We start from the raw sequence: 22,442 nt of genomic DNA, 5'->3' as shown, positions 1-22,442 counted from the left end.
GCAGCCTGGATAGGAAACTGCCTGAATGGAAAAAAGAGCTAGAGTTGGGGAAGAAGTGTCTGTATAGCAGCCTCTCAACCAGGGTGCCCAGGCACCCCGGGGTGCCTTGAGCTTTCTTCAGGGGTGCCTTGGCAAAATGTCTAAAAATTGCCCAAAACTTGTATACAAGCCAGCAGGTGGATCAAGCCTACCTTTTAGTTACACAAAGCCACAGGTTTTCACCATTACAACCTTCTAGCCACTGGTGTCCTGACTGTTACGGATCCGCCAGTTGGCACCTCTGGCAGCCCACTAGGCGGAATCACCCGGAGCGTGGGGTCTAAGTCCCGGTCTGCGTTTTCACCAGGGCCCCTGATGGTGGGGATGGACTTGGAGCAGAACCAGGACCAGGTCACGACCTCCGAGCAATACCACCCGTGGCAGAGGGAGCCTCCGTGGATAGAAGTAGGACAGAGTAGAGTCAGATGTGAGGAGGCCAGCAGGACCTGGCAGGATAAACCGGCGGTTGTCACCGTGGGAAATGGCGTGGTACCGAGACAGTAGGCAGAGAGTGGTCAGGTCGCACGCTGGGTCAGTTACCGGGGTCAGTTCGCAGAATGGTCAAACAAGCCGGGGGTCGGGACAGGAGAAGGCAGCGTAGTCAGGGACAATCCGGGTCAATCACAGGGGAAGGCAGCGTAGTCAGATAATCCGGGTCAGGGCAGGAGCAGGCAGAACGTCAAACAATCCGGGTCACAATCACAGGAAACACAGGTATCAGATCAGACCTTGCGGCGATTTGTGACAGTGCAGGGCATCTTTAAATATCGCGCCCTGCACTGCCATTGGCCGCCCAGGACGCGCCCCCGGGCTGTCATTGGTCGCCCGAGGCGCGCCCGCGGCTCCTACTGCGCATGCGCGGCCTCCTGTCAGCCGCGGCCCGCCGGGATCTGGTGCCTGTGTTTCGGCGTGAGCCGCCGCTATTGCGCATGCGCCGGGGACGGAGCAGCGGCGGACCCTGACATTGCCCCCCCCTACGGGCACCCTCCGGGAGCCCCACTGATTTCTCCACCGCGGGTGGCCACGAAAGAACTCCCGGATGAGCCTGGGAGTTTTCCTCAGGACCATAACCCTTCCATTTTATCAAAAACTGCGTCTGGCCTCCCCTCCTACGGCAACTGAGAATCGTTTCTACCTCGTACTCTTCTTGTTCACCTATGGTGACTGCCTCAGGAGGCCTGGATTCCCGATCCGGGAAAGGGTCCGATGCGGCCGGTTTCAGAAGAGACACATGAAACACCGGGTGAATCCTGAAAGACTCCGGCAGTTCGAGTTCGTAAGCCACCTCGTTGATGACTCGCTTGACTTGGAACGGGCCAACAAATTTCGGACCCAATTTCCTTGATGGACACTGCATCTTCAAGTTGGCAGTGGCCAGCCAAACCCGGTCTCCAGGTTGAAGCGCCAGTTGCCCCCTTCTCTTCCTGTCAAATGCCTTCTTGCTGTCCTCCTGGGCTTTCGTGATGGCCTCCTGAACTGTTTTGTTATTGGTCGAAAGGAAATTTAGGATGTCTTGAGATGCTGGTACTGAGCTCTCTGGCATGAGATCGGGAAGAAATGTTGGATGGTAACCGTAATTGGTGAAGAACGGGGATTGCCCCGTAGCGGAGTGGTTCGAGTGGTTGTAGGCAAACTCCGCTGACGGTAACAGCGTCAACCAGTCGTCCTGTAGGTAGGACGTGTAGCATCGGAGGTATTGCTCTAATACTTGGTTGGTCCTCTCTGTTTGCCCATTGGTCTGGGGATGGTAAGCGGACGAGAGTGACAACTTGATTCCCAATGCTTCGCACAAGGCCTTCCAAAACCTTGAAGTGAACTGGGCTCCCCGATCTGATACTATATCCTCGGGAACTCCATGTAGTCTAACTATTTCCTTGATAAATATTCGTGCAGTTTCCGGCGCGGATGGTGTCTTTTCCAGGGGTACGAAATGGGCCATCTTAGAGAAGCGATCGACAATCACAAATATGGCAGTGTGGCCTTGAGATGGTGGGAGTTCGACAATAAAGTCCATGGCTATCATTTGCCAGGCCCTCTTTGGAATTGGCAACGGGCGCAACAATCCCCAGGCCTTGCTTCTGGAGGGTTTATTCCTCTGGCAGGTAGGACAAGTCTGAACGTAGCGCTCGCAGTCCTTGACCATGTTTGGCCACCAGAATGAGCGCTGCAGAAGTTCCAGGGTCTTCGTAACTCCGAAATGGCCCGCCATTGGATGGTCGTGGCAGTGGCCCAGGACCATGGTTTGGACTCCTTCGGGTACTACGATCCGACCCTCCTTCCACAATAACCCTTCACGGTTCAGGAGAGGCGTCCCAGGCGGCGCTGGTAGTCCCACGGAAGCGTCAAGAAGTTTGGAGCGGAGTTCCGTCTGTAGGACGAGGAAGTTTCCGGATGGTAGGATCGTGTCAGGTCTTGGTGTATCGTCGGGGTCCTCAAACATGCGGGACAGCGCGTCCGGCTTAGTGTTCTTAGAGCCAGGTCGATAAGTTATGTGGAAGGTAAACCGGGAAAAGAAAAGAGCCCATCTCGCCTGGCGTGGCTTCAGTCGTCTGGCTGTCCTCAAATACTGCAGGTTTTTGTGATCGGTATATATCAGGATGGGGTGTGTAGCTCCTTCCAGCAAGTACCGCCATTCTTCCAGGGCGGTCTTTATGGCCAGGAGCTCCCGATCTCCGATGTCGTAGTTTCGCTCGGCAGGTGTCAATTTCCTGGAGAAGAACGCTACAGGATGTAGCAGCTCCTTGGTGCCGTTTCTTTGAGACAGGGCCGCTCCTACCGCGTTTTCTGAGGCGTCCACTTCCAACACGTATGGGAGAGAAGAATCGGGATGACTGAGTATCGGAGCAGAGGTAAAAAGTTTCTTTAGAACTTCAAAAGCAGTTTGTGCTTCGGTAGACCACTTAAAGCGGATCCCCTGTTTAGTCAGTTGCGTGATTGGGGAGACCAGTCCGGAGAAGTTCTTGATAAATTTTCGATAAAAGTTTGCAAAACCGATAAAACGCTGCACGCCCTTCTTATCGGTGGGTATCGGCCAATCCAGGATTGCCGAGACTTTCCGGGGGTCCATCGCGACCCCCGCGGGGGAGAGAACCAATCCCAGGAATGTGATCTTATGCTGTTCAAAACAGCATTTGTCTGCTTTGGCGTATAGCCTGTGTTGGCGCAAACGTTCCAACACCCGCATCACGTGATTTCGATGAGCCTCCAGAGAGGGCGAGAAGATTAAGATGTCGTCCAAATAGACAACCATGAAGATATCAAGGAAATCACGAAACACGTCGTTTATAAAATGTTGGAAGGTGGCCGGAGCGTTACAGAGCCCGAACGGCATGACCAGGTATTCAAAGTGTCCGTATCGCGTACGGAAGGCCTTCTTCCATTCATCACCTTCCCTGATACGAACTAGATTGTAGGCCCCCCGTAAGTCTAGCTTAGTAAAAACCATTGCGGACCTTAACCTCTGGAGGAGCTCGGGAACCAGGGGTAACGGGTAGCGTTTTTTCACCGTGATCCTATTCAGGTCGCGGTAGTCTATACAGGGCCGCAGTGTCTTGTCCTTCTTCTCTACAAAGAATAGCCCGGCCCCGGCTGGGGACATGGAAGGGCGAATAAACCCCTTCTGAAGGTTTTCGTCTATGTATTCCCTCAAAACTCCTGACTCGAGCTCCGATAAAGGGAAAATACGGCCGAACGAAATTTCAGATCCGGGCAGGAGGTCTATGGGACAGTTGTAAGATCGGTGTGGGGGAAGTGTGTCTGCCCCTTGCTTACTAAACACGTCCAGAAAGTCGTGGTAGGCCGGGGGAATAACCTGGGACAGATCTGTATCCCCATCCATGCATAGGAGTAATTGGGGGACCACGGGCCCTGAGACGTGGCAACTTTTCAGACAGTATGTGGACCGAAACTGCACGGTTCCCTTCTCCCAGTCAATCTGGGGGTTATGGGCTCGCAGCCAAGGAAGCCCCAGAATGACCGGGAAAAGGGGGGACGCGATGGCGTCCAGACGGAGGAATTCCTGGTGATGATCAGCCATTGAGGCGAAAATAGGGGGTGTCTCCTGATTCACCACTCCCAATTTTAAGCTAGACCCATCCGCCAGGAAGATGTTCAGCCCCCTTTCCTTGGTCTGGAGTGGGATACCTTGCTGGTGAGCAAACGTGAGATCAATAAAGCAGCTACATGCCCCCGAATCTATGATAGCTGTCACCGTCAAGGTTCTTCCTGGGAGCTGTAAAGACACCGGTATTGCCAGATAACTTGACTGATCACCCCTTTCTGCAGATAACGGAAAAAAACTAGAAGTGGACTTACATTTTTTCGTAGGACAGGAGCGCACCCGGTGGCCAGCTTCTCCACAGTACAGACAGAGGTTCTGTGATAGTCTCCTCTGACGTTCTTCGGCCGATAATGTGGACCGAGCCAGTCCCAGTTGCATGGGTTCGGAGGTGTCCTCAGGTTATGAGCTCCGGGTAGTGCTTCCTGTGGGCGGGAATAATCCCCTTGATGGTACCCAAGCCGCCCTTTGACCCTGGTTGCTTCGTTCAAGCCGGCGTTCTCTCAGTCTGCGGTTAATTTGTATGGCCAGCTCGATTAGCTTCTCTAGGGAGTCAGGTAGGCCTACCCGTGCTAACTCGTCTTTGAGTGACTCAGATAGCCCGATGCGAAATTGGTGACATAATGCCGCATCGTTCCATCGGGTGTCCCCCATCCAGCGTCTGAATTCAGACGCGTACTCCTCGGCTGCCCGGCGACCCTGCCGCAGAGAGTACAAGGTGGACTCTGCGGAAGCAGCTCGCTGAGGGTCGTCATATAGTATGGCCATGGCTCTAAAAAATTCAGTCACGGAATCAAGATGGGGGTCGTGATTCTCCATCAGGCGATGAGCCCAATCCTGGGGCTCATCCTGAAGGAGAGAGACTATAAACCCCACCTTGACGGTCTCGGTGGTGAACGTGCGGGGCTGCAGGTCGAAGAACAGGATGCACGCATTCCGGAAAGCCCTGAAGCGGCTTCGGTCTCCACGGAAGCGTTCTGGTAAGGGAACGCGGGGTTCAGGAGTAGGGGGTGCGGCCCCTGCTCCGGGAGCTGGGGTAGCAGGTGATTCCCCAGGAGAAGCTGCGGGACTCGGGCTCTGTGCCGGGGATGTAAGGGTGACTAACGTCTCCATGCGGTCCTCAAGGTGGGAGTATCGGGTATGAAAAGTCTGGACCGCTTGGGTTAGGGTCGCCAGATGCTGGCAGATATCCTCCAGGGAGGCCGGGCCTGTTCCTGACTCTGTCATGGCCGCAAGGTACTGTTACGGATCCGCCAGTTGGCACCTCTGGCAGCCCACTAGGCGGAATCACCCGGAGCGTGGGGTCTAAGTCCCGGTCTGCGTTTTCACCAGGGCCCCTGATGGTGGGGATGGACTTGGAGCAGAACCAGGACCAGGTCACGACCTCCGAGCAATACCACCCGTGGCAGAGGGAGCCTCCGTGGATAGAAGTAGGACAGAGTAGAGTCAGATGTGAGGAGGCCGGCAGGACCTGGCAGGATAAACCGGCGGTTGTCACCGTGGGAAATGGCGTGGTACCGAGACAGTAGGCAGAGAGTGGTCAGGTCGCACGCTGGGTCAGTTACCGGGGTCAGTCCGCAGAATGGTCAAACAAGCCGGGGGTCGGGACAGGAGAAGGCAGCGTAGTCAGGCACAATCCGGGTCAATCACAGGGGAAGGCAGCGTAGTCAGATAATCCGGGTCAGGGCAGGAGCAGGCAGAACGTCAAACAATCTGGGTCACAATCACAGGAAACACAGGTATCAGATCAGACCTTGCGGCGATTTGTGACAGAGCAGGGCATCTTTAAATATCGCGCCCTGCACTGCCATTGGCCGCCCAGAACACGCCCCCGGGCTGTCATTGGTCGCCCGAGGCACGCCCTACTCCTACTGCGCATGCGCGGCCTCCTGTCAGCCGCGGCCCGCCGGGATCTGGTGCCTGTGTCCCGGCGTGAGCCACCGCTATTGCGCATGCACCGGGGACGGAGCCGCGGCGGACCCTGACACTGACAACCAATGACATCATCATTTAAGGAGGATGTCAGCTGCCTGCACAGGATCTTAGTTTGCCCCTCCCCTGCCCCTCTCCATCAGTGCTGGGGTCACATTAGCTCAGTGATGGAGAAAAACTGAGGGAGAAGAGAAACATTGGAATACTAGTCAGTACCAAGGGTGCAAAAGTGTATTTGCTTTGGAAGAATAAACCACCTCTAATGTTGGGTGTCCTACATGTGTGGATGTTGCTGTGTTATATAAAACTATTAGAATAGTTTTCCATATTTTAGAATGTGGCACCCTTTTAAAATGATCAACAGCCTTGAAGAACCTATTTTAAAATGGGGTGCCTCGGGAATGTCCATAATTTTAAAGGGTGCCTCAAGACTGTCCATAATTTTAAAGGGTGCCTCAAGACCAGGGGTGGACTAACAACTCATGGGGCCCCCGAGCAATAGAGGATCATGGGGCCCCTGTGTCCTTCCCAAACTCAAAAAAGCCTATGAAAAAGGTACCAGGGGCATCTCATGGGGCCCCCTACTGACCCCGGGCCCTCGGGCAGTGCCCGACTTTCCAAATGGTCAGTCCGCCCCTGCTCAAGACTGTCCATAATTTTAAAGGGTGCCTCGGGACTGTCCATAATTTTAAAGGGTGCCTCAAGACCAGGGGCGGACTAACAACTCATGGGGCCCCCGAGCAATAGAGGATCATGGGGCCCCTGTGTCCTTCCCAAACTCAAAAAAGCCTATGAAAAAGGTACCAGGAGCATCTCATGGGGCCCCCTACTGACCCCGGGCCCTCGGGCAGTGCCCAACTTTCCAAATGGTCAGTCCGCCCCTGCTCAAGACTGTCCATAATTTTAAAGGGTGCCTCGGGACTGTCCATAATTTTAAAGGGTGTATTGATTGAAAAAAAGGTTGAGAAACACTGCTTTATAGGAACTATGTGCTGTATTGACTTGCAAATTCTCAGTAAAAGTTCCCGAGTTATTTCAAAGGTGCCTGGTCTAACGTTATTACTAGAGATGAGCGAATCGAACTTGGCGAAGTGGAATTCGTTTCGAATATTAGGAAAAATTCGATTCGCATCGAATCCGAATTTTAGCAAACTTCGGATGCACGAATCGAATTTTCCCCGATCAGCCGGCAAAAGTGTCACTGCAGAGAGCTCCGCTATTTCTGACAGTTCTCTGACAGTTCTGACAGTTCATTTACAGCGGTTGAAACATTGTATCTATTTGTTTCCATTTAGGATACAGATGTTTTTATTCGGAAATAAATAGATACAATGTTTCAACCGCTGTAAATGTGAAGGAACTGTCAGAGAACTGTCAGAAATAGCGGAGCTCTCTGCAGATACACTTTTTGCTGTACTGGAATTCTTCTTCTTTTCATTCTTCTTCTTCTTTTCATTCTTCTTCTTCTTTTCATTCTTATTTTCATTCTTCTTCTTCTTCTTTTCATTCTTCTTCTTCTTCTTTTCATTCTTCTTCTTCTTCTTTTCATTCTTCTTCTTCTTTTCATTCTTCTTTTCATTCTTCTTCTTCTTCTTTTCATTCTTCTTTTCATTCTTCTTCTTCTTTTCATTCTTTTTCTTCTTCTTATCATTCTTCTTTTCATTCTTCTTCTTTTCATTCTTCTTCTTCTTCTTTTAATTCTTCTTTTCATTCTTCTTCTTCTTTTCATTCTTCTTCTTCTTTTTATTCTTCTTTTCATTCTCTTCTTCTTCTTCTTTTCATTCTTCTTCTTCTTCTTTTCATTCTTCTTTTCATTCTTCTCATTCTTCTTTTCATTCTTCTTCTTCTTTTCATTCTTCTTTTCATTCTTCTTCTTCTTCTTTTCATTCTTCTTCTTCTTTTCATTCTTCTTTTCATTCTTCTTCTTTTCATTCTTCTTCTTCTTCTTTTCATTCTTCTTTTCATTCTTCTTCTTCTTCTTTTCATTCTTCTTCTTCTTCTTTTCATTCTTCTTTTCATTCTTCTTCTTCTTCTTTTCATTCTTCTTCATCTTCTTTTCATTCTTCTTTTTATTCTTCTCATTCTTCTTTTCATTCTTCTTCTTCTTCTTTTCATTCTTCTTCTTTTCATTCTTCTTCTTCTTCTTTTCATTCTTCTTCTTCTTTTCATTCTTCTTCTTCTTCTTTTCATTCTTCTTCTTCTTCTTCTTTTCATTCTTCTTCTTCTTCTTTTCATTCTTCTTTTCATTCTTCTTCTTCTTCTTTTCATTCTTCTTCTTCTTTTCATTCTTCTTTTCATTCTTCTTCTTCTTTTCATTCTTCTTCTTCTTTTCATTCTTCTTTTCATTCTTCTTCTTCTTCTTTTCATTCTTCTTCTTCTTCTTTTCATTCTTCTTTTCATTCTTCTCATTCTTCTTTTCATTCTTCTTCTTCTTTTCATTCTTCTTCTTCTTTTCATTCTTCTTCTTCTTCTTTTCATTCTTCTTTTCATTCTTCTTCTTCTTCTTTTCATTCTTCTTCTTCTTTTCATTCTTCTTTTCATTCTTCTTCTTCTTCTTCTTTTCATTCTTCTTCTTCTTCTTTTCATTCTTCTTTTCATTCTTCTTCTTCTTCTTTTCATTCTTCGTCTTCTTCTTTTCATTCTTCTTTTCATTCTTCTCATTCTTCTTTTCATTCTTCTTCTTCTTCTTTTCATTCTTCTTCTTTTCATTCTTCTTCTTCTTCTTCTTTTCATTCTTCTTCTTCTTTTCATTCTTCTTCTTCTTCTTTTCATTCTTCTTATTCTTCTTCTTTTCATTCTTCTTCTTCTTCTTCTTTTCATTCTTCTTTTCATTCTTCTTCTCATTCTTCTTTTCATTCTTCTTCTTCTTCTTTTCATTCTTCTTTTCATTCTTCTTCTTCTTCTTTTCATTCTTCTTCTTCTTCTTTTCATTCTTCTTTTCATTCTTCTTCTTCTTCTTCTTCTTTTCATTCTTCTTCTTCTTCTTTTCATTCTTCTTTTCATTCTTCTTCTTCTTTTCATTCTTCTTCTTCTCATTCTTCTTTTCATTCTTCTTTTCATTCTTCTTCTCATTCTTCTTTTCATTCTTCTTCTTTTCATTCTTCTCATTCTTCTTTTCATTCTTCTTTTCATTCTTCTTCTCATTCTTCTTTTCATTCTTCTTCTTCTTTTCATTCTTCTTCTTCTTCTTTTCATTCTTCTTTTCATTCTTCTTCTTCTTCTTTTCATTCTTCTTTTCATTCTTCTTCTTCTTCTTTTTTTCATTCTTCTTCTTTTCATTCTTCTTCTTCTTTTCATTCTTCTTTTCATTCTTCTTCTTCTTCTTCTTCTTCTTCTTCGTCGTGCCCCATGACTGCCCAAATGAGTGAAGTGTGCGGTGATTCTAAGATCGACGGCACTCATCTGCATGTCATACTGACTGACAGTATTATTTCTCTTCCCCAGCAGACTCCAAGGGCATTTAAATTAAAGGTACAGTGTTCTGCACTAATATAAAGGCTCTCTGAAGCCTAGAAACCCTTTTAATAAGTTAAATTCGCGGCGAATAAATTCGCATCGAATCGAATTTCTCCCGCAAATTCGGCGAATCAGCCGAATCGAATTTTTGAATAATTCGCTCATCTCTAGTTATTACAAACGGGGATGCAAGTAATGATGTATCGAAAGAACAGAGCTTATATCAGGGCATGTGTATTATCAAAGGTTCACAAGTGGAGAATGCCGTAAGTAAGAGACCTGATTTCCATTACCATGGCTAACCAGTGGAAGGCTTGGTGCTAAAGCTGCCATCCGAATGACCATGTACTGTCCTACAAAGCAGGGATGAGAAACTTAGAGATCTGTTAGTAAAAGCAGGACACTTTACACATAGTTAGGCAAACATTTAACCCCTTGATCTCCCTAGATATTAACCCCTTTCCAGCCAGTGTCATTAGTACAGTGACAGTGTATAATATTATCATTGACCACTGTATTAATGTCACTGGTTATGTCAGTGGCATTTAGACAGTTCCCCCCAGCATCAATTAGTGTCAGATTGCCCTCACCCCCATTATAAGTCGCTGATCACCACCATTAGTAGTATAAAAAAATAAAAATTCCAGTATGTACTGTATACCATAGCTTGCAGACACTATAACTTTCATGTAAACCAATCAAAATACACTTACTGGGATTTTTTTTTTTTTTATCAAAGACTTAGCAGAATACATTTTGGCCAAAACTTATGAAGAACTTATATTTTTTTTTTTTTATTTATTGGATATGTTTTGTAGCAGAAAGTAAAAAAAAATGTTTTTCAAAATTTTCAGTCTTTTTTTTTAATATATATCGCAAAAATTTGAAAACCCACTGATGATCAAATACCACCAAATGAAAGCTCAGTGTGTGTGAAAAAAAATGATATATGCAGTATATTGTTTGGGTACAGCATTGCATGACTGTGTAATTACCAGGTAAAGTAGCGCAGTACTAAGTAGCAAAAAATGGCCTGTCATGAAGGGGGTAAAATCTTCCAGAGCTGAAGTGGTTAAATAACGTTTCCAGTTTGTGGTGCTCAAATACAGGTAGTGTTCCGTTCTCAAAACACTGACTATGTGTGGCTCTAAACGGACAGCTAAACCCTTGTCAGAATCTCCAGCAAACAGAAGCCCACTGCTTGTGTTGTCTACCAAAGAATCCAACTTTATTTTATAGGTGAAACTGAAACACAATACAATAACAGCATATCAGTATACATAGAATACCTAGTGTAACATAAATGACAGATGACACAGAAGAAAGGCACTTACAGGTGATGATGTCTCAGGCCCCTTGGGAGAGAAGCAAGCACACTGCATCCCCAGTGAATAGAAGTCTAAAATGGCTGACGAGCTTCCTAAACCAAGAGTCACTTCCTGTCTGAGAGCTTACATATGCAGAGGAGACCTGCCATTCATGTTTGCCACTAGATGGCAGTGGTTCACTACATGTCCCATATAAGTAACTTCAATTCAATTAGCCTGTGAAGGCAACACACTCCCTGCCTGATATAATATATTATATCACTGCCCATGCATATCTACTGTACAGGGAAAACACATAAGAAAATACATTTCGGCCTAGATTGGTAACATAAACTAAAACATGAGTCCACAACATATCAGGGTCTTTTGGCTATGGTACTTCAAGCTTATGGCCCACATGAAGAAATAGTTTAGTCCATAAACCCATCTTCGGATTGGAGTAGCCGCCCAAGGCCAAACTATCTCCAACCCCAATTGTAATCCACAGGATGGAATTTAACTCAATGGCGAATGTCTCGCCTGAACGCTATCAGTGAGGAGCTCTCTGCTATGTATTGTGCCAACTACACAACAGAAATGCTATTCAAAGGAGAACAATGACATCTGAAACTGGTCTAGTATACACTTTAGCAGTCCCTTGTTTTGTCACTTTGACTTCAACCTTTCTGACATTACCATCTTTACTTGGCAATGTATTTGTGACAATTCCCACAGGCCAGTTGTTTCTGCTTTCTTGACTATCTTTCAATAAAACAACATTTCCATCTTTTACGTTGGGACTGGTCTCAGTCCATTTCTTGCGACTTTGTAAGGTACACAGGTATTCTCTCCTCCATCTCTTCCAAAACGTATCAGCCAGGCATTGGACTTGTTTCCATTGCTTTACATGAAGTTCTGTTGTACTAAAGTCCCCATAAGGGGCCGATAAAGAGTCTACCTTTTGGGTCAAGAGCATGGCAGGCGTAAGAACTGTAGGATTATCAGGATCTGTAGATAGAGGTACCAAAGGTCTTGCATTAATGATAGCCATAACTTCTGCCATGAAAGTACTCAAAGTCTCATGAGTCAAACGAGTAGGTTTAGCTTGGAGTAACATTGCATCTAAAATGTGCCTAGCTACACCTATTAATCTCTCCCAGGCACCTCCCATGTGAGATGAGTGTGGAGTGTTAAAGATCCATGTGCATCCTTTGTCTTGAAGATAGTCTAGAAGTTCTGTATCATTTGAGCATATATGCAGCTCTTTGCATGCTCCTACAAAGTTAGTACCTCTATCAGAGCGAATCAACTTAGCTGGACCACGAATAGAAAAGAATCTTCTTAGAGCGTTAATGAAACTGGATGCCGACATGGACTCAACCAATTCTATATGCACTGCTCTTGTAGAAAGACATGTGAAAAGAACAGCCCAGCGTTTGCTGTCAGCACTGCCTCCTCTAGTTCGTCGTGTTACAACTGCCCAGGGGCCAAACACATCAACACCCACACTAGTGAAGGGAGGTTCAGGATTGACTCTATCTTTTGGCAACTCTGCCATCTTTTGGCTTTCCAATCTCCCTCTGAGCTTACGGCACACGACACATTTGTGAATAATTGCAGACACTAAACGTTTTCCACCAAGAATCCAGAAACCTGCAGCTCTGATTGCACCTTCTGTTATGTGGCGCCCTTGGTGAACTATCTGGTTGTGATAATATCTTATGATCAATGTAGCAATGTGGTGATCATGAGGAATGATGACAGGATGCTTCTCCTCATCTGGCAGCGTGGCAAAGGATAAACGGCCACCTACTCTCAATAGTCCATCTTGATCTACAAAGGGACTCAGTTTTGTAAGACGGCTTTGTTTTGGAAGTGTCCTTTGTTGTTCAATACAGTCATATTCTTGTCTGAAACATGCGTGTTGTACAGAAGAAATTATAACTGTTTTGGCCTGTGAAAGTTCTTCTAAACTGACTCTTTCATGGAAAACTCCCCAGCTTCCGGGTTGATCATCATTCGTTTTCTTTTGGAAGCTTTTGGCAACATGAATTAATTTTGCTATAACCCTGCTTAGTCTCTTCCAGTTGGAAAATCTTTCGAAACAATGCGTCCGTAGTCTGGTGTCAAAGGCTTTAGTACTGAAGTTTACTACTTCTGACCTAATTTCAGGATCAGCTTCAGGATCCACTAAAGGATAAACATTGTTGTCATCAGGACTATCTACAGCTGTCTGATACAGAAAAGGTGGACCGGAGAACCATATAGAGTTCTGAAGGCAAGCTATCTGTGTAGGCCTGGTAGCATAATCTGCAGGATTTTGTTCTGAGGGTACGTAGAACCACTGCTCTGGACAGGTTGTTTGTCTGATCCTATTCACCCGATTGGAGACATACAAGAAGAATCTCTTTGTAGTGTTGCAGATATAGCCTAAAACTGTTTTACTGTCTGTAAAGAATTTCACAGCATCTAGGCTTAGGTCTATCTCGTCTCTCACTAGCTCATATAGTTCAACCGCTAGTACAGCTGCACATAACTCTAGGCGTGGAATTGTATGTGCCGGCCTAGGGCTCAGTTTGGATTTTCCCATTACGAATCCAACATGACAGACATTTCCTGCATCACTTACCTTCAAGTAAGCGACTGCACCTATTGCTATAATGGAGGCATCTGAAAAGATGTATAGTTCTCTCTTGCAGGCCTGTGACAATGAAACAGGAACATAACATCTGGATATTTGAAGACATTGTAAAGCTTGTAAAGACTCTGTCCATTGTACCCACTCATGGAGTCTCTCTTGTGGAAGTAAGGCATCCCACTCACTTTCTCCACTTGACAGTTCACGAACTAAGGCCTTACCTTTTATGGTGACTGGTGCTACAAACCCGAGAGGATCATAAAGACTGTTCACAGTGGATAGGATCCCTCTTCTTGTGAATGGCTTTTCTGCTAAAGAAACCTGAAACACAAAGCAGTCTTTATCTAGATCCCAGCTTAGGCCTAAACTCTTCTGTAAAGGAAGGGTGTCTGTTCCCAGGCACAGGTCTTTGAGATCTTTAGCTCTATCTTCTGCGGTGAAAGCTTCCATGACTTGTTTGCTGTTAGAGGCAATCTTATGTAGTCGCAGATTAGACTCCGCCAGCATCTGTTTTGCTTTGTTGAGAATGTCGACTGCTCCTTCAGGTGTGTTAGCTGAAGCAAGTCCATCGTCTACATAGAAATGTCTCATCACAAAGTGTTTGGCATCTTGACCATAACTTTCTGCACCTTTCTGGGCAGCTTTGCGCATGCAGTATATGGCAACAGCAGGAGACGGGCTGTTACCAAAAACATGTAGTCTCATTCTGTACTCTGTCACCTCTTTAGCTATGTCATTATCCTTGTACCACAGGAAACGCAGGAAGTCACGATGGTCCTCTCTCACTAGGAAACAATAAAACATCTGTTGCACATCACCTGTGAAAGCAATAGGCTCTTTCCTGAAGCGTAAGAGGACTCCCAAAAGTGTGTTATTTAGATCTGGGCCACTCAGTAGTACATCATTCAATGAAACACCTCCATGTTGAGCACTGGAATCGAACACAACTCTTATTTGGTCTGGCTTGTGTGGATGGTAAACGCCAAACATCGACAGATACCAGTGTTCTTTACCTTCATCCAGTGACGGTGCTACTTCAGCATGATTATTATCAAGCATCCTTTTGATGAATTCTGTAAAGTCTTTTTTCACTTCAGGCTTTCTTTGCAAGGTTTTACATAGTGTGTTCAGGCGCTTCAAGGCCTGCTCTCTGTTACTGGGTAAGTAACACCTTGGTGTGAGAAAGGGTAATGGAGCTACCCAATTGTTGTTTTCATCTTGGAAAGTCTCTTTATCCATGATATGGAGAAAAGCTCGATCATCTATAGACATTGCTTGTTTGTCGTCATCTTTTGTTCTCTGGAATACTGAGTTCCCTAAAGTGTCAGACTCCATGCCACTACTAATGTCTCTATTGTAACTAGAAGGAAAGTCACAGTATGGTTTTGGGATGTTAAGGGTTTCTTTCACAACAAAGCTGTTTTGGCATGGACTTAGAAGGGATGTGCGTCCATTCAGTAGCACAGATGTCTTTGACGTATTGACACTGTCAGGCCGATGTACTGCTCCTAGACAAACTTCTCCTACTATGACCCACCCTAGGTCAAGTCTTTGGGCATAGGGGGCATTAAAGGGCCCATTAATTTGTTGGCGTACCTTATGTACTTGTAGAATGTCTCTCCCAAGAAGTAGAAGAATAGAGGCATCTGTCTGGATAGCTGGAATAAGGTGAGATATTGAATTGAGATGAGGATGATGACGGGCTACTTCTGGTGAAGGGATCTCTGTTTTATCATCCGGTATCATATCACACTCTATCAAAATGGGAAGTGAGAGATGGACTCTCTTGTCAAGAGACTCAATAGTAAAGTCAGTAGCTCTTCTTCCTGAAGTTTCTATCATTCCTGCACATGTCTTTAGGGTGTATGGGATAGCACTTGATGTAATGTTGAAGGCATCGAAAAAGTCTGACCTTGCCAGTGATCTGTTACTCTGTTCATCCAGAACTACATACATCTTAACTGCCTTCTCCTTTTTTCCTGTGGGGTACACTGTTGCTAGGCAGATCTTGGCACATGAGCGTGGACTTGTACTGTCGCCACAGATTTCAGTGCATTTGGACATTACTGGGGTAGCTGAATTATCCTTTTGCTCCCTGCCCTCATCTTTCTGCTCTTCAGCGACCTCTAGTGGTTGATGCAATGTATCAGGGTGTAAAGCTGTGATGTGTCTGTTACTGCCACATTCTGAGCAATCCGCTTGTATTTTGCAGTCTTTTGCTAGATGCTTAGTGGATCCACAACACTTGAAGCAGATGCCGTTTTGTCTAAGAAAGGCTATCCTTTCCTTGATGGGTTTACTTTTGAACCCTTTGCACTTGTTTAGAGGATGGGGCTTTTTATGAAGTGGGCAAAGTCTGTCAGGACCTTCAAAGGTGTTTACCTTGTAGCTGCTTGGACAGCCTGGGTCCTCAGAGGGAACCGCTGTCTTGTGGGCGATCACTGAAGTCCTATTGTAGGATCGAAGTGGCTTTTCTGCCTTTGGCAGTTGACTGCTGGTGATGAAGGAAAAGCTGGGATCACACCGGATCCTTGCTTGCTGCTGTACAAATCTAGAAAACACAAAGAAAGGGGGAAAGGGGACATCATATTCTTCTTTGTATTTGGCTCCAACACTCACCCATTTTTCTTGCAGGTTGTGAGGTAGTTTCTCCACTATTGGCTTAGTACCGCTGGCGGTATCTAAATGTGCAAGTCCTCTTAAATAGCCTTCTTCTTTGGCACACTGGACTTCCCAAAGAATATCACCCAGCTCTTGCAGTTTCAAGTTGTCTTTGCTGTTTAGCTTGGGAAAAGACTCAAGTCTTTTCATTAGAGCACCTTCAATTGCCTCTGGTGATCCATATCTTTCCTCTAGCCTTTGCCAGGCCATATCAAGTCCTGCTGGAGGGTTAAATATATGTACCCTGCGCATCCTTCTTGCATGTTCTTCTGACTCCGTCCCAAGCCATTTTATCATCAGGTCCAGCATCTCGGCTGCTGATAAGCCTAAGTCTTTGACTGCATACAGAAAAGAAGACTTCCATGCCCAGTAATTCTCAGGGCAGTCATCAAACTTGAGAAAGCCCGAATTAACCATTTCTTTACGGATAAGATATTTAGTGACATCTTGTGTACTCTGGTGTTTGGATTGCTGTACTAAGGATTCATTTTTAATCGCTCTGGTACTGCTGGCCTCATCGGTTTGTTTTCGTACACTCAGGGGTTCTGCTGGTCTTGGTTTAGATTCAGCTGATTCTGGATTGGTTTGTTTTTGTACACTCAGGGATTCTGCTGGTCTTGGTTTAGATTCAGCTGACTCTAGATTAGGGAACTGTTTTGTTGCATTGCTGCTTGAAAGTTCTTGGACATACTCCCTTGTGCGTTCTACTGAGGAGAGGGGTTTCTCAGGCACATATGGGCCTTCGTGGATAGACCCACTTCCATACCGTTCCATTTCGGCATAAGCTGCGGCCTCTGCTGCGGCGGCGGCGGCTGCACACTGACGCTGAAGAATATGCAACTTTGCTTCTTGTTCTGATTTTTCTTTTTCTTTCTCAGCCCTTTCCTTTATAATGGCAGCCTCTGCTGCTGCAGCGGCGGCTTCTTTCTCAGCAATTTCCTTCATAACGGTGGCCTCTTTCTCAGCGAATTCTAGCTGAACACGAGCTGCCTCTGCTTTGGCGCGAGCTCTGGCTAAAAGGGCACTTGCTGATGAAATCTGACTGGACCTTGCTGATCTAGACGAGTGTGAGCGTGCATCATCTTGCTGGACACTTGGCATGCTCTCCCTGCCTTGATGTGTCCCGGGTGGCTGATCTTCAGCCTTATACTGTCTTCCTGATCTTAGACTCATTCTGTCTGTGCAGTGACTCCTATCTCCAGGCTTGTTGCGCATCACCTTTTCACTGTTCCATTCTCAAAACACTGACTATGTGTGGCTCTAAACGGACAGCTAAACCCTTGTCAGAATCTCCAGCAAACAGAAGCCCACTGCTTGTGTTGTCTACCAAAGAATCCAACTTTATTTTATAGGTGAAACTGAAACACAATACAATAACAGCATATCAGTATACATAGATAAACTAGTGTAACATAAATGACAGATGACACAGAAGAAAGGCACTTACAGGTGATGATGTCTCAGGCCCCTTGGGAGAGAAGCAAGCACACTGCATCCCCAGTGAATAGAAGTCTAAAATGGCTGACGAGCTTCCTAAACCAAGAGTCACTTCCTGTCTGAGAGCTTACATATGCAGAGGAGACCTGCCATTCATGTTTGCCACTAGATGGCAGTGGTTCACTACATGTCCCATATAAGTAACTTCAATTCAATTAGCCTGTGAAGGCAACACAGGTAGGTTCTGCTTTAAATCAAATTTACGTTTGTTTTTCAGGCAATGAAAAGAGCTGTAGTCGCCCACCGCCAGTCCAGAATGGATACATCATAGAAATACTAAAGCAAAGCTATCCATCGGGTTCTATTGTAAGATACATATGTGTGAATTTTTATAAACTTGAAGGAAAGGAAATAATAAGATGCAAAGATGGAGAATGGGAACAGGCGCCAACGTGTCGAGGTATCTTGGTATATTTTTATTTGTTAAATGATTAATTGTCCCCCAAAGTGAAAACACTGGGTCCCCCTTACCTGTTCAGAGGCTGCCCACCCTGTTTTCAGTCCCAGTAGCACACCAACCAACTCAGGATCCAGTCTAGAGGCCTTTTTAAGATTTATTGCAGATCTTGAACAAAATACAGGGAGGAAGGTTGAAGGTGTAGGACAGGGGTGTCAAACTGGTGGCCCTCCTGGGCCTCATGGGACTTGTAGTCTGGCAACAGATGGAGGGCCACCAGTTTGACACCTGTGGTGTAGGATGCCCAAAGTACAAAAAATCTTAAAAGGACAGCTTCCTGAATATCCTGCTTCAGCAGTACTGGGCTGTGTAGTAGCAACCTTCAAAAATAATGTTGATAGAAGAGGGGACAACCAGTATATCTGTAACCCCATGTGAGCATTCATATTCTTCAAGCAGCAACTTCTGCTGTCTCACCCTCAATAAGTACTTGCATACCTGGAATTACAGGCGAAAGGTCCCACCTCTCCAACCCAGCTCCCACAGGTAGGTTTCCTTCAGGCCTTCATCCCCTAGCTCCTGCTGAGGCCTAGTGACAATAGCATCTCTGGAACCCACACATGCCCCCTCCGGGGGGGAAGCCCCAGGGGAAGAGAGTCTGATCGGCATTTATCTCATACCTTCCAGCTTTCTGAGATGGGAATAAGGAACACCTATTAGCAAAAGTATGTAAGCATAGAACACACCCCCTGCCACGCCCCCTTAACTTGTTGCCGAACGCAGATAGCCGAATGACAGCTGCACTGCGGCCAGCCAGTTCTGGGAGGGTGTCATATGACGTCCTCCCAGAACGCGCTCTCCTGCGCACTCCTGGGGGTGCGCACCCGGCGATCTCCGTGATCGCTGTGTCCTACAGACACAGCTGATCACGTGATGTGTTAAAAGGCCAATCACAGCGGCCTTTTACCATATCGTGATCAGCCGTGTTCAATGACACGCTGATCACAGGGAAATGCAATTGCCGGTTCTCGGCTACACTGTCAGAGCGTGAGGAAAAGTACTGCCGAGAACCGGCAGTTGTCAGAGCAGGGATCGGCACCGATTATCAGGGCACTGATGATCAGCGCCCTGATGATCAGTGCCCAGCAGTGCCACCCACAGGGGCGGACTGACAACTCATGGGGCCCCCGGGCAATAGGGGATCATGGGGCCCTTGTGTCCTTGCCCAAACTCAAAAAAGCCTATGAAAAAGGTACCAGGGGCATCTCATGGGGCCCCCTACTGACCCGGGCCCTCGGGCAGTGCCCGAGTTTCCAAATGGTCAGTCCGCCCCTGGCCACCCACCAGTTCCACCCACCAGTGCCCATCAGTGCCACCCACCTGTGCCCATCAGTGCCACCCACCTGTGCTACCAACCTGTGCCCAGCAGTGCCACCCACCAGTGCCCATCAGTGCAGCCCAGCAGTGCCGCCAGTCAGTGCCGCCTATCAGTACCCATCATCAGTGCCGCCTATCAGTGCGGCCTATCTGTGCCGCCTCATTAGTGCTGCCTATCAGTGCCGCCTACCAGTGCAGCCTATCAGTGCAGCCTCATCAACGCACATCAGTGAAGGAGAAAAATTACCTGTTTTCAAAATTTTGTAATAGAAACAAAGAAACTTTTTTTCAAATTTTTTGCTCTTTTTTTGTTTATAGCGCAAAAAGTAAAAACACCCAGCGGCAAGTAAATACCACCAAAAGAAAGCTTTATTTGTGAGAAAAAAATGATTTAAAAAATTCCATATGGGTACAATGTTGCATGACCGCGCTTTGAATTGTCATTCAAAGTGCGACAGCGCTGAAAGCTGAAAATTGGCCTGGTAAGGAAGGGGGTTTAAGTGCCTGGTAGGCAAGTGGTTAAAGGAGAATTGTGCAAAAATGATTAGTTAAACCCACAAGTGCTTTTTTTTTTTTACCACTACTATTCCTTTATGTTGGCTTTTGACATTTACAAATGCAGCAATGTAAACATTAGATTAAAAGTTTGGCACTTTTTCTAGATAAATAGTGCATTTTATATACTACTATATATGTAGCACCAGGGGCGGACTGACCATTTGGAAACTCGGGCACTGCCCGAGGGCCCGGGGTCAATAGGGGACCCCATGAGATGCCCCTGGTGCCTTTTTCATAGGCTTTTTTGAGTTTGGGCAAGGACACAGGGGCCCCATGATCCCCTATTGCCCGGGGGCCCCATGAGTTGTCAGTCCACCCCTGTGTAGCACCCACCTAAGGGACAATTGAGGAGGAATGAAGGACAGAGGGACTTCGTTCCAAATGAGGGACAGTCTCTCCAAATCAGGGACAGTTGAGAGTTATCTTCTCTTCAGGCACACCTCCTGGGTCAGCCCCCAAGGATTATTTAAAGTCCAATAAACATTCATAACCCCAGCGACTGATCCTCCCACTCTATAGCTGGAATATTCTTCCATCAGCAGACAGGAGCAATCTACCACCAAGCATAGGGAAACACTTGAGTAGACCAAAAAGGTTATTTGCAGCTCAGCTGGCTACAGCAGACCATATTCTAAATGTATCCAGCCCAGGACATGGGTGCTGCGTAAATTTGAAATATCGGGTTTAAGTGGGATCAAGTTTTCATGAGATCAAAAGGCCCAGGGAAAGCAAACAAATATGTCTGTTCCATTTTAGCAGATACATTTTAAATTGAAATACACATAGCTTAAAAGACAGCTTCAGGTTTAGTGACGCTGTCCTTTAACCCTTTGGCTGCCAGCACCCGGAACTGCCCCCACCCCTACCCGCCATGTATCTGAGCTCCGCTTGCCCATTTGTGCACCTAGGGAGCGCCATGGCAGGTGGAGGGGAAAGAGGAGAGCGGAAGAACTCCTCCACTTCTTTCTGTGAACCGGAAGGGGACATGTTTGTTGTCCCTTCCCGGTCACTTACTTGGCTAGCACGGTCAAGAAGCAATGTATTGCAATGCGGTCTGCATTGCAAAACATTGAGTGGAGCTCAGAGGAGACATTGGTGGTCTTTTAGACCCTGCATGTCTCAAGAAAGAGAACCTGCCACCTAAAAGTCATCACATAGGGGACTTTGTGTTTCCTATATGATGAAAATAAAAGGTAAGTAAGAGAAAAAGATGTGTACACGTGAAAATGCTGATTGCGATACATGTTACATATTACCGCACACACCGGAGTGAGAGCAATCATTCTAGCATAAGACATCTTTAGTAACGCTAGAAAGATGACCTATAGGGGCTTTTGAAGCATTGCCTATAGAAAAGTTAGGGTACTAAAGTTTGTCGCCATTTCATAGGCGGACACAAATTTAAGGTTTGGCTTGTTCTGTATCTATTTACTCAGGGCAACCTTGTCTTTTATATTTTGCCAAAGGTTTGGGTAATTTATTGCCTTTGTTTTTCCTAAAATTCACTTTAGTGCATTTTTTACTGAGATTTAGCATTTCCTAGACCTTTGCAGTAATATTGTCTGACATAAAAAAAAATTGGAACTGCCACTATTTTATTCTCTAGGGTGTCTGCTTGCAGAAAATATATCAAGTTTTGGGGGTTTTGTGTAATCTCCAGGCCTAAAATTATATTTTTTAAATGTCTGCATAAAATGCAAAAACGGCTTTGGCAGTGAAAGGGTTAAATGTTTCCCACCACCTGTCTGCCTGGCAGTCACCTAGCACTGTATCTATGAGCTGATTAATTCCATTTTTTTCATATATCCTTTCTCCATTTGCAGAACCTTGCACCATTACCAGTGCTGATATGCTACAGAACAATATTCGTCTAAAATACAAGAGTGGAGATGAAAAAACAAGGAAACTATATGTTACGCATTTTGATAACATGACATTTGAGTGTGTACCAGGATATGAGATAGCGGATGCAAAACGTTTGAGAACTCAGTGCTTGAATGGTGTAGTAAAATACCCAAAATGCCTAAAGGAAGGTGAGTAGTATAATCGCTGTACGTTCTCCACTAATACACTAATAATAAACATAAAACAATGAAAAGAAACATTACAAAATATGTCTATTGAACTATTTGTAACTGTCAGTTCATTACTGACTATCATAAAGTCATAAAGACTTAGGCCTGGTTCACATTGGTACGACTTGTGACACACAGAGTCACATGACAAGTGAGATCTCATTATGTTCAATATGTAACTGTCAGTTCATTACTCACTATCATAGAAAGACTTAGGCCTGGTTCACATTGGTGCGACTTGTGACACACAGAGTCGCATGATAAGTGAGATCTCATTATGTTCAATGGTGGCCATGCCAATCAGTGTGATCCAAAACACTGATTTTTAAAAAATTTCCTGCACTACTTTGGTGTGAAGTCTCATCAGCATTATATAAGAAGCATTCCTGAGACAATTTGATAAGCTAATTTTTTTTTTAACCCTCCCAGGTCATCAGTGCTGCCTAAA

The 22,442-nt window shown here is 45.6% G+C and overlaps 1 protein-coding gene across 2 annotated transcripts in view; it reads left to right on the top strand.

The window, feature by feature from the left end:
• Window positions 1-22,442, top strand: part of LOC149439234 (coagulation factor XIII B chain-like) — a 95,925-nt gene that overhangs the window by 5,156 nt on the left and 68,327 nt on the right. For both annotated transcript variants that reach the window (XM_089659296.1, XM_089659297.1), the window contains exons 2-3: window positions 17,805-17,987; window positions 21,743-21,952. In XM_089659296.1, the coding sequence (XP_089515422.1) occupies window positions 17,805-17,987; window positions 21,743-21,952 (393 nt within the window). The remainder of the gene's footprint in view (window positions 1-17,804; window positions 17,988-21,742; window positions 21,953-22,442) is intronic.

This window comes from Staurois parvus, unplaced genomic scaffold, assembly GCF_062004578.1.
Source record: "Staurois parvus isolate SC_StPar_1 unplaced genomic scaffold, SC_StPar_1.0 ptg001146l, whole genome shotgun sequence".
Lineage (NCBI taxonomy): Eukaryota > Metazoa > Chordata > Amphibia > Anura > Ranidae > Staurois > Staurois parvus.
This window is presented reverse-complemented; position numbering and strand designations above follow the sequence as displayed.